Raw genomic sequence first — 13,187 nt, 5'->3', positions numbered from 1 at the left:
CTAAAATTCTTTATATAAGGCTGGGTAGGAATTCTTGTAAGCAGTCTATGTGACTTGAAATGGAGTCACTGAGATGATCTGAAAAATGGAATTTTTGTATGCAGAGAAGAACACTACAGCATCAGATGTATTTTTACCCCAGATTACTGTAATAATAACCCTTCATATTTCTGTTGATTGCTAAATTATCTTTTTTTGATATAATTTGTCTTGCTTGATCTCAGATAGAAAGTGAACGGTAAAAATCTGTTCAGTCATTTTTATGTCATCAATGAATCACCGAAACTTATGCTGGTTTTGAAGCCTGCTATGATGTGTAAGTCCATGAAGAAAATACTAGGACAATATATCTCTAGAACTCCAGGTACTTCACTGATTTTAATTTTATAGGAAAGAAAAGCAGGTGAAGTAGTAACGGGTCACTGAGTATAGTTAACCAAAAACCCACAAATAAAATAAAGTCAGACACTCAACCATTGAAATTATCTCATTTATCTTAATGAAAAAAAAGTCAAAAGCACAAAAAGCATTTTGGTCAAATTTGATGTTACAAAACATTTTTGTATTTATTTAATATCATGTTCTCCTACTCTGTAGTTATACGGTATATTTTCTGAAAAAATAATATGCAAACTGATTATTGCATAACACATCTCTTCCAAGTTAGCCCAGAAAAACTCACTAAATTAATTTTTAACACAATCAGAAAAGTGTTTTAACATTTTACGTTTAAATTCCAGAGATTTTTATCAGATAAGATATTCTGTGGAAAGCAGCACCTATTTATCTCTTTGTAAGCCATTATGAAGATGAAACGATAAAAAATAACAGAGGTGATTAAAACACAAGCTGAATAAAGAAGCGTACTTAGTGGGTTCTTGCAGCGTGAGTATTTAACTTGGCTGTCAGTGTGGAATATTTTGCATAATGGTCTACAGACCTCCTAGGATTTTGCTGTTACAGAATATACATATACATAGTGCTAAGACATAGAGAAGTGGTATTTCACATTATGCCTATGTTTGTTTAGGGCTCACTGTCTATGTGGAATGAGTAAAAGTAATATTAAAAGAAAATAATTATTAACCAGAAAATATTTCATTATGCAAACAAAGAAAAATACTGTATTTTAGTTTAGAGACAGTTCAAGCATATACAGCATACACATAATAAAGCTCAGGCGTTTCTTTTATCACATTAGCTAAAGAAGCAGTCATGAAACTGTTGTATATTAGTTTAAAACTTGACACCCACCTAGTGCACTCTTCTTGTTTACCTTTTAAAAATACACATTTAAGATGGATACATTGCACTGCTGGAGTTTGCAATATATATTTCAAATCTACAAAAATACAGAAAACCAAGATTTTTTTCACTCAGATACTGAGCATTAACCCTTTGAGTACTAATTCCCACCTGCAACACTGCAGAACACATTCATCTGACTTACATGTTTTTATAACATTCTAACAATTATAATTGTCATCTTTATGTACACTATTAGGAAACGTATTGCTACATATTAAAAAAAAAAAAAAAGAAAAAAAAGAAAAAAGGTAGAGACTAATAAACAGCTAGTAACAGAATAAGAATGGGTTGAAGTATGTGAAGATTTCTGCAATATACAGCGAATCACAGACTGATGTTCTGTCAAGGGAATGTTCTATTTCCTCTCTGCAGCAATATAGCAATTACATATGCCTGTGTTAAGACATGACAGCAGTCTTTCTCCTGTGGCCATATAAAATCATGTTTTTTCTCTTATTTATGGATGCACTGCTCATTTTCAACTGTAGAATTTTTCTCTCAGCTCTATGTGCCTATTCAAGTTTCTGTGATCCATTATTGCTTTGCCCCCTTCTTATTTGGAAAAAAAAGCAGTTTTATCTCACATAGGGATAATTATGATGCAGTTCTGTACTGTGAGTTGATGCTTTGTGTCCAGATGTTCAAGAAAACATGAAAGAATTTCTTGCCAAGAGTCTTGTTAACAGAGAATGGTACTGACCCTAGGATGCCCTCCAGCAGAAATCATGAACATAAAGAACTTCTCTTCAAATCTGCACTAAAGGATTAAAAAAATCAGAAATTTGCTAAGGAAAGAAATGCGTTTTCAGAAAGAAAGTGGAGAAATGAACAGATGGACTCTTAAAAAGGTGTCATCTTGGAAAATGACTGAACTTCTCTTTCCTAACACTGGACTACATTGATCATCTAACTAAATAGACAGTATCACATATACAGTGTCTCTGAACTAGAATAAGCTATTGAATAAAATAACTGTAGTCCTCAAAGAGTTAATGATAAAACTGCTCTACCTTAACAGATGTGGAAAAGTTATTGAGAAACAGCTTACAGATTTGTTCAAAAGGCATACTTTACAAAGAAGTGTAAAATTTGTTGAGACAGTTGCTATTACACAGCACAATGTCACATACAATGAGTAGTGCATGCTCTGTAAAGATATTAGTGGACCCTTATCAAAGCTATCATATAACCTTATACAAAGGACTGTGCCACTTTAACTAGTGCAGAGTGATTTTTTTCTGTAGATTTATAATGTTCTAGATTAATATCAATAGGGTTTTCACAGCCTCGTACAACATGTAATATTAGAAAACAGCAAATGGTATATCCTGACATACGTCATGCAAAATACAACCAATACAGCACCATAGATGTAATAGAAATTATCTAGCACTTCTCTCCAACAAGAAAAAGGACAGAACAGAGACTGTACATTACACAACTTTACAGGCCATATGCTACAGAAGATCTTTAGAGGCAGTATCACTTTTGTGGATCTAAAAAGCTCTAATTTTATAAAATCCTTTTTATAATTTCTACTGGATTAATTTCTGATTAAAATCTATGCCACAGAAATTTTTGCTACAAAAATAAATAAGTAGGAGGTTAAGATGCAGATGTTTATAAATAAAGTACAGAACAGAAGTGAAAACAATGAATGAAAAGTATGTATTTCTAAAGAAATTCTGTTCTGTGTAACAAAAGGATATTGCCTTTCATATTCAACTGGCCAACTTCATTTTTTAATTACAGAATGATTTTATAGCTTTCTTTTAAAAAATAACTTCACTTAGAAACTGTTGCTATCTCTCTCTTTCAGACTCCTATTAAGAAAATGCCAATAAGGATGGAAAAGCTGTACAATTTACTGCTGAGCTACACAAATATGTCATCCTATTTAGTCTGGAATAAAAACAAAGATAATGATGGTTTAGGGGGAAAAAACACATTATGATGGCCAATGAACTACACAGTAGTTTCATTCTTCCAAGGGCCAGTTTTGATATTTCCTGTACTATCTGAGCTGTATATCATGGCTTCATGCATGTTTCCCTTGAGAATTCCATTGTGATTCGTCGTATTAAATGGCAATGACTGTGTCCGTGGGTGCATTTCAAAATGAGCTGGATGGTGCACAGTGTCGCTCTCTGCTATTTTGGCACAGCTGTATATTACAGTACTTGCGTCACTACTTTCAGGCTGGTTGACAGTAGGATATGGATCACTTTTTGAGCAGCAGGCTCGTCTGTGACCTGACTGGCTGTCATGTGTACTGTGGGGACTGTCTGTATGTGAGCTGTGAATGCTGCCATCGAGACTTGAAGGAATGTGATAGGCGTATTCTCTTTCACCTGCAGACCTATGCCGACTGAAATAACGTGGCTTAGTTCTGCTTTTCAGACATCTATGAATGTGCATATTGGGCCTGAAGGTTCCGTCATTATGGACATGAATGTGAGCTTCATCATCGAGTAGTTGATCACAGTGCATTTTTGCACAACACGGTGTCACAGGCGAAAGACAGTTAACATGATTTTGAACCGCTTGTAGGTTAGTGAGTTTGCAGTGGCTTGCAGGTGGATGATTAAACACAGCTGTTTTGTTTGGACATGGTGATTCCTGAAGACAAGGTGCATGAATTTGAGTGTCACCGTTGATGCTGACCTTTGGACGCACATTAACTTGGACAGAATAGGTGTTTCTTCTAGATGGGCAACAGGACCACCAGCAATGCCACACATCATCTCGCTTTGCACAGTGATGGATCAGGATGAAAAGGCCCAAGGTCACACAGAAGGCTCCATAAAGACAGCTGAATATCATATCCAAGAAATGACCTTGAGATACTGCAAGTGCTCCAAAGGTCCAAGTGGCAGTGAACAGGAACAAAGTGAACGCTGCGGCTCGAAGTTGAGCCTTAAATGAATGCTCATTTTCCAATAAGGAAGAAGAAATCATGGAACAGGCTGACTGGGGAATGGACACAGAGTCTGTAATATGACCATGGCCCACCTCAGTACTTGGTGTTCTCTGCGGATCTTCTGTCTTTTCCTTCAACTCATACTTGCGTTCGGGATGGCGCTTCAGCTGCACGTACGTGCAGAGAAAGTAAACACAGGTGACTAGCACAATGAATGCTACTGGCCCATAAAAAGCACCAAGACTAGGCTCCCATGCCATCCAGCAGCTGAAAACAAACAAACAAAAAAAGAGTCAAGATCATTTTATGTCTCGCATTAGAAATGATGGACAACTGATGGATGTGAAACTGGGCTTTCTGACTAACTTGTATGATCCAACCGTGACAGAAAGTTCACAAAGGTTTGTTGTAGAGAAAGGAAGCATATCTTTAATAATTAATACTGAAACATCACTTTCCTATTTTTAATAGAATAAAAGATCTAGTATAATTTAAAGGCTATTGAAGCTGGAAATTTTCAAGAAATGTAGGTCAGTGACCACTTATGTCAACCTTTTTTTCTACTAAAAATGCCAGTGCTAATACTTTGATTAAAAAGCAAACAAGGTGTAGTTTACACAATCCGTGCAAACAATAGAAAGATTTGTATCAATGAGCACTGACACAAACTCTTAAACCTGAAGACAGTTCTTGCAGAATTTTCCTATTGCCAAAGTAGAGAACAGCCTCAGTAACAAGGGAGGCTGAAAAATGACTTCCAGTTGAACAGTTACTGCTTTATGCAGTAAGGCGAGGCAAAAGATATATGCCATTTCTGAATTCCCCAGTGTGTCTGAAATTCCTGGGAGCTAATCTACATCTATTTGGATGTCCTCAGAAAAATTAAGGAAATTTATGCAATACACTGGTAGCATAATGTTATAGTAGCATTGACCATTATTGCTAGGCTTTAAATAATATAATCCTAGCTGGTTTAGAGCTGTTTAAAGTAGTTCACAGGCCAGTATGATCTCAATAAGCCTCAGTCAGCTGCATAATTTAATAGAGGTCTAGGAGGACTGTCCAGAGGATGAATGATCTTATCAAATAAACATGGGAGAAGAAAACACTTCTTGCTAATGAAATCCCAGATGGAAACTGGAAGAACTTGTAAAGGGGGAAAATGAATACCTGCCTAGTTTTCACTTTTCTCTATGATCTGCTTTTAGCTAAAGTTACAGACAGACTGCTGAGCTGGTGGTATAACCTAGTACAGCTGTTACTAGGTTCTTATATTATAAATATTGCATGGATTTCTGGAAAGAGATGCAAGTTACTTTACTTATCTATTGGACTAGGACAAGAAGCAATGGGCTTAAACAAGCAAGAAAGATATAAATTTGATATTTTAAAAACTTTCCTAGCTCTTAAGATAAATTAGGATAATAAGCTGTTGTGGTGAAGTGTGGTGTATCCTTTATTGGAGTATTTAGAGCACCTCAGATAAATAGCTGTCAGGAATAGTATGAATATAGCCAATTTCCCACTGAGTCAGAAAGACAGACCAGATGATCTGTCATGGTTCATTCCAGCTCTAAAAGTGGCATTGTGACACTTCATACTCATTTAGGCATGTGTTATTGGTTGCAATCCTTCCAATACAGAAAAGAGCTTTCTGATATCACATTCTTGTCAAGCCAGGAATCATCTAACACTATAAAAAGGGCAGAATGGATTTTTCTCCCAGGCTGAGAACCTCTCAGCTAAAAAGAGGCAGTCCCACTGGGTATTTATCACAAGAAACTGCAGTGTAACTATTTACATTTTGTTGAACCTTAAACAAAACCATGCACATACTTATTAATAATCTTAGAAACACTCCAGGGAGTATATATTTTGTTGTCAGACATGCACATGAAAAGATTTCCTGAAAGATATCTGTGACAAGATAGGTAATTTACCACCACTGGGTGAGCAGAGAGCACAAAGCTACATGCATACCTGAAGAACATTAGAATGCTGCATATTTGATGCGAAGTGGAGAATGCAATGCTTCCCAGTGGAACAGTCTCTTGGGATGCTTTTATTTCAGGTGGAATCTCAGTGTGGATTACTTTAAAAATTTGTTCCATAAAAAAAAGTTCAAGATTGTGCAGCCACATTTACTGTACAAATACTATTTAAAATGACTAACACACTACGTATCTAACTCACGACGCTGTTGAGCTGCCTTTTTACTCAGTCATATAAATCCCTCATTTTTGCCTTGTTTTCTGTACAGACTGAGGTACCAGGTATTGATTTGCTATGATTAACATGAATAAAGAAGTATAACCTCTCTAATTGTGCCAAAATGAAAAATTTTACATTTATGAACATAAATAACTGAGTTTTTTAATATACTGTTGATTGCAAGTGATGGTCTAATTGGTTAAGTTTGAATAAATATAGGAATATGAGTTGGGGTCTAATTAGTGAAAACAGTTACCCATGATATATACTAACTTCTTACCAGGATTCAAATTTCATTTACGTATAAAAATTACTTTAAGGAACAAAATGCTCACTTTCAAACTATTCTCCTTTGTTTCCACTTTTCTCAACCTGAACATAACTCATTTCAAATGTATTAAAAAAGATGCTCAAAGTAGTAATTAAGAGTGATGCCCTCAACAGTACTCATGCTGTCTAACTACTAATATATCCATGAGTGTGCCAGTCTTGCCATGCTGATTGGTCATTTACATAGGATGCATTTAACTTTACAGTATGATTCACTTTCTGCTACACTTTTACACAAGACTTAATGTAGTTTATTCACAGCAGGATGTTTCATGTACATGACAAGAATTAGTAATGGTGGGATGCCTGGAGAGCTGGAGGAGGTGTACTGAACACTAACACACTAGTGTACTAGAGGACTGTGTGTGGATTGTGAAACATTGTAACTGGAGCATTTCCAGGAGGTGCAAATCCAAATTGTTTTTTAAATGAGGGGTGGGGATAGGATTTTCACTTGTTCTTTTTTAAAAACAATTATTTCTACATTACTTTAAATATCTCATTTGAAAGATACCAATTCAAGGTCAATAATAAATTGATAGTATTTAATTAATTAGTAGCTCCATTAAATATGCTATCCATTAGGTATTTTAATATCCTTTCAGTCATTCAGATGTAAATGAGGAGTAATTCTCTAAAGGAAACATGTTTCTATTGACTGCAACAGAATCAAATTGGTAGAGGTGAAGCAGCAAATCTCAGATTAAGACATTGCTCTTTCATAGCTATTATATAAATTTCATAATAAATATCAACCCAAATGGCATGTCTTTACCCTTTATGAAGTCAATTACATTGATCAGCATAAGAAAAAGAATGTTTTCCTTAAAAGTTTTATGACAATAGTTTATACTTACTATGGTGCATTGCCTTCAATTCCATAATTATTGATATTGGTTGCTGCTGTAATCCCACATATAATAAAAGGAACTCCGCCACTAATCAGGTAAAATCTATCAAGAGATAATAACTGATATTTTAATTTGTCTGACTTGTAGTTGAATACTACTTTTTAAAACGTTGTACCATCTTGAAGTATCTTGAGATATAAAATTGCTGAAACATTAAACATGTCCCTAAAACCAGAAAAGCAAAAAATGAAGTATGGTCACAACAAACATTGCACTTTACCAAGCAGACAGCAGAAACCTTAATATTTAATATTTATATTGACCCACTTTTAACAATATCATGACTTATGTTTGAAAGAACTTAACATCCCAAATAAAATTATTTCACTCACCTAGATATTTATATTTAATAGGACTTAAATATGTAAGCATTATAAATTAAAAATATGCAGACAAAACAGCTGTATTCAATTTAACCTAAAAATGTTCCCAGGGAAATTCAGTGAAATAACAGAAACATTTTCCTCATTCTGGGATGACAAGAGAAATGGAGTACAGATAAGCAAAGAGAAAAGAGGCAGTTCACTTGGAAATTCTACTTTTTTTCTGCTCAGAGAAGTAATTTGGAGAAATGAGGAGGATTAAAAATCCCTTCATATATACCATTTGCAGTCAGTCTTTTTCCTGACGGTCAAATCTGTAAACAGACCAGAGAAAATCATCCTCCACAATCATCAAAAAGCTCTTCAGATTCTATAAGTTCAAAGTCATTGTCAAAATGTCAAAAACATGTATTTTTTCCTTCAAACTTGGCTTATTCTGTAGAACTCAACAAATTCCAATGAACAAGCTGCCTTCTTAAAAAATCCATTCATCCACTCCAGTTTAATGATTGTAAATATCTTTTGACTTGAGCAAGTTGAATAAACTAGCTTAATAGCTCATTATTATTTTTAACAAAGACATGTTCAATGACATTTTTGAAATTCAGGAAATGACTAGGGTAAGCAATGAGGCATGAAAAAGTTAATCCAAATTTATGTAAGAAATAGCAAGGAGCAGAAAAATAGGAATATAGAAACAAGTGTAGCAAACTGCACTTCCAACTTGTTTTACATAATTATACCATAGAGTTTGCCTACAATGCAACCTATAATTTCATTTTTTGCAGTGCCACCACTTTTTACAAATAGGATACATACATTTAAATCATATCTTTATCTAAAGTCTCAGACAAACCAGTATTTGGATGTTGGACAATCTACTTTATAACTCACACTTTCAGCAGGCTGACTACAACAGTAGCATCAGATGTTCTGGAAGCACTTAGCTACACAGTGCTTCAGAAATGTGGCAAACTCTTGCCAAATTCCTGTCCTGGCTCATCATTAAGAAACAGAAAATATATTCTGGAAGTGACATACAGTGAAGTCAAATGGTTTCTGTATACCCAAGGTGAATTGCACTGATATCCAGCATGGCACACAAGCTGGCCTGACTTACTGGAAAAAAAATCTCCTAAACAGAAGAAGTTCCAGCAAGAAAGGAATGGGATTAAAACAGAATAAAAAGAAAATATAATCAAGGAAATAGAAGTCAAATTCCAAGAGCAGAAGTGCATACTCTTGCTCATTTGTTAGCTAATGGCTACCTTATACAGTTTATACAGGAGCAAAGACCACACTGGAATGTCACCAAACAGATGAAACATTATTAAAGAACATCCATATATTGGTTGTGAGAAAGTACACTTTAAATTAAGCAATTTAGACCAGTCTTTCCAAACGTTAGTTTCTATACAATCATTAGTTTTTATAGATTTCTTCTTTTTAACGCAGATCAAATGATTAGGACACAGAATTTTGAGGAAAAAGAAGTAGAATTAATAGGGCATGAATAAAAAGTTAAGTAAATGCAGATGATAAATAGCTATGTTTCGTACTTCCAGAAAACCTTTTATCTCACAGAATCAGCACTTTATAAAATGAATTAATGTAGCCTTACAGCCCCCTGCGTGGTCAATAAACATTATTCTCCCTGTTGTTCCAATGAGAAAACAAGCAAGGAGAGATTAACTGTTCAAGGTTACACGGAATATCTGCTTCAGAACAAGAATTCTTAATTCCCATCCTGTTTAAACATGGGTCACCCTTATTTACTGTAAATGAAGAGACTGGGAAGATTATGGAATCTAGGAGTTTGTCTCCAAGCTCGAGGAACATGATTACCTCTCTGTGAGTTCAAGTAGGAGCAAGCAGAATGTAATCTTATCTGAAAGATCCCATGGTTACTGTGGTTCCCCTCCTGGTATTCTGTAAGTTTTACCAATGACTGTCTGCCTGTTACTCCCTACAAAGCCTGACTTGTGGACGAGGAGCCCTAATACTAACACCCACTGGTATTCTATACATGCCCACCTGGGCATGTACACAGAGCAGATTTCCCAGACCAGTTAAAGTGGTTTGAATGTAAGGGTTGTAATTGGAAAGATGATGGTCTTTTCTGCTTTCTGCTTTCTGCTTTTCTGCAGCCAGATTCTGGTGTCTCAGCCATACAAGACCAAAAGTAAGAGGCAGTGCTCCTGTGCAGTAATTCTCATTCACAGAACAATATCATAAGCAGTACCATACAGATAAGCCTTATAGACTGAGGAAGTACATGCTTTTCAACCATCCTTTTTTACCTCCTCAAGTATATTTTCCTATTCTGAAAATAATGACCACTCTCTTTCCTATGCTGTTTGCCTGTCTTACACTTTCTGCTCCTTCTCATTACTGATTTGGTTTTAAAGCTTTAAAGGTCTATGTTCTATGGTTTATTAACCAGCTTTGTCTTCCAATTACATTTTCTACTTCTGAGTTACTTTTCTAATTTTTCTCGTCAATTGGTTGTATCCTTTTCACAAAAGAACACACAGTAAGTCAAGACCAGAGCTGATTTTATCTACTTGTGATGCTCTTCTAACACTCAAGAATGCAGAAGGTGATTCTCAGCCTACTTGTAATGAAACTTTGCAGGCAGCAGTAAGACAGAAAGACCTTGCCCTTACAGATACGACTGATATGATGGAACCAGTTATCAGAGAGGGTTTGACTATGGTCAACACAGCTATGCAGGAAAAATTTAAAGATTGGGAAACCACAGGGAAGAATTAAAAAAAGTTCTTTAACTAAAATTTGATCTTGCTAAATAGTGAATTGAGATAATATTTTAAAATTGATTGAGAGGGAAAAGTGTAAACCGTGGGATGATTTGAAGCATCTGCCATGTGGCTACTACAGTAGCCCTTAGGAAGAGTTTTTAAAATTTGTATGTTGGTGGTGCTGGCTACCCAGCAATGTTCTGATGATTCCTAGTAGTCTTTCACATCAGCATACATTTATTCTCATTCTATTACATCCTCACTAATTTTGTTATCCAAGCTAATTAGATTAAAGCTGGCCTGGTTGGCCTCAACATGTTGCATTCGTGCCTTTTAGCTGCAGTGTAGGCAACACCTATTGCCTGAAAAGTAGGCTATGCAGACACTGAAATGATGTGCAGTAATTTGTGCAGGGAGGAATCATACTAAATGAACATTAGAGGGGCCTCCTAAATTCCTGCTGCAGCTGCCTGGAACCAATAAGTACAATGTCCTGACATAAACACAACCCCCCCCCCAGCAGAGCAGCAGACACAGCCTGAGGAGATGTCCCTCTGTTGACACCACAGCTCCCATTTCTCAGCTTCCTTTTAGCAAGAACTCCTCTTGTAAGGCTACCACAAAACACTGGGAGCTACATAGCCAATCTGATAGAAACAGGATAATGTCAGCAAGAATGACTGCAATAGCCTGTAGGCAGCATCCATTCTGCTAACTTAACATACAATATATTAATCTAAGTTTATTTCCATAAATACTACTCAGTAAGTCAGCAAGTAAAAAGAGAGTTCTATCCTGGGATGAATTTCTTGCTTGAGTGTCTGGATATTGTCCAGCCAAAACTCTTGATTCTGAAATGAATACTTCCAAAAAGGACCAGACCCCTTGGATTGTGGGTTCAATGTAAGATTTTTTTTTTTTTTTTTTTTTTTTTTTTTTTTCAGAGGCTGGAAGAATGGAAATATACCAGGAAGTAATTTAATAGCTTCAAATAGACTTTACTGCAGACATTATTTAATTAAAATATGTGCATATTTAAAAGTATTCCTCTCTTCATGCTCGACTCTACAAAGGTACGTTAGATATATAAAGACACCAAGAAAACATTAATTGATTTCCCTTTTCCCACTACAGAAAAAGATTCATCTATTTAGCTCTACTTACTTGGAGGACACAGTTCACATAAGAAGAGGTGTCAATCTATTAGCAACTTGCAAAATAAACATGTAATTAAGAGAGCAGTCACAGCAAAATCACTATCCCCTTTATTCTTCCTTGAGCTGGCCTTTTATTTTAACATATTTGTGAAAATAATCCATATAGAAAATGGTCATTAACTTCTGAGCTAACCAGATGTCACAGTTCCAAGTACCCAGCAGGCAGGAAGACAGAGAAGTAGCTGCTTAGTAGAAAGCTGAATTTATGAGCCTGATTTTCAATTTTTTCTTCCTTAATTTTTCATTCATCAATAATCATGGTCCTTTTTTCTGGAAATTTTGATTAACAAAAGGATAAGTTTGTAGAAATTCTGATATTTTGACAATTTACTTTTCACTTATGAAAAAAACCTCTGTCAATTTGAATCCTAATTGCAGATGGTCTGGACTTAGGAACATATTACAAATAGTATGTTACTTCTGCTTCATGGCCTTACTGAAGAGAAATGGCATACTTAAGTGCTTTTTCCTTTTCTGCAATGTAGAATATAACATAGAGAATTCACTTATAAAAAGAAAAAGAAAAACAATCTACTAACAATGATAAGATAAATTTTAATAATGCAAGTCAAACTCTAAACGGTAAGTAACAGCAGAATAAGGAGCTGTGTGAAAATTCTATTAAGCATCTTTTATATCGCAATATTATTCTGCTTTTTAATTTCCTGTTTACAGCCAATCTTTTTTCCATAAGATTGGTATTCTGCAGAGGAAAAGAAATTTACTTTACAATGACTCTGGAAGACAGAAAAATGTTTAGTAAAAATTCAGAAGACAGAGAAGGGAGTTTCCCTTTCATAGAGATAACTCTTTTGACTCTTGGTGAGCCAGACCAACTTGAAGCACCACTGTATCTAAGAAACAAGAGAGACCTTGCCTTTATTTTTTCCCGTTTTTTTGAGAATGCCTTCGAGGCCATTGGAAATCAAAGAGAGGGATGATTCTACAGTGCATTCCATATTGCAGTTTAGCTCTAGTGACTTCTACTCCTGCTCAGATTTAATGATTAAATAGTGTCAGGATAAGGATATCCTCATGCTGGATGTACTTTGCAGGGAAAGAAGTAAAATATTAAGCAGCATGTTGATAAGAAAAAAAAAAATTGTATTTCTTTTAATTTAAAAATATTTAAAAAGCATGGAATTATATAGAGAAAACTGTTTCTCTTAATGCTTGGACAGAAATAGTAGGAGGAGAACATACTCATG

General features: G+C 35.2%; 1 protein-coding gene across 2 annotated transcripts in view; it reads right to left on the bottom strand.

The window, feature by feature from the left end:
* Nucleotides 1-349: 349 nt before the first annotated feature.
* Nucleotides 350-13,187, bottom strand: part of ADGRA1 (adhesion G protein-coupled receptor A1) — a 241,772-nt gene continuing 228,934 nt past the window's right edge. For both annotated transcript variants that reach the window (XM_071748609.1, XM_071748610.1), the window contains 2 exons: nucleotides 7,627-7,722; nucleotides 350-4,495 (listed from right to left, as the gene is read on the bottom strand). In XM_071748609.1, coding sequence (XP_071604710.1) covers nucleotides 3,274-4,495; nucleotides 7,627-7,722 — 1,318 coding nt within the window. In that variant the 3' untranslated portion in view covers nucleotides 350-3,273. The remainder of the gene's footprint in view (nucleotides 4,496-7,626; nucleotides 7,723-13,187) is intronic.

Source organism: Heliangelus exortis, chromosome 7, assembly GCF_036169615.1.
Source record: "Heliangelus exortis chromosome 7, bHelExo1.hap1, whole genome shotgun sequence".
NCBI classification, from domain to species: domain Eukaryota; kingdom Metazoa; phylum Chordata; class Aves; order Apodiformes; family Trochilidae; genus Heliangelus; species Heliangelus exortis.
This window is presented reverse-complemented; position numbering and strand designations above follow the sequence as displayed.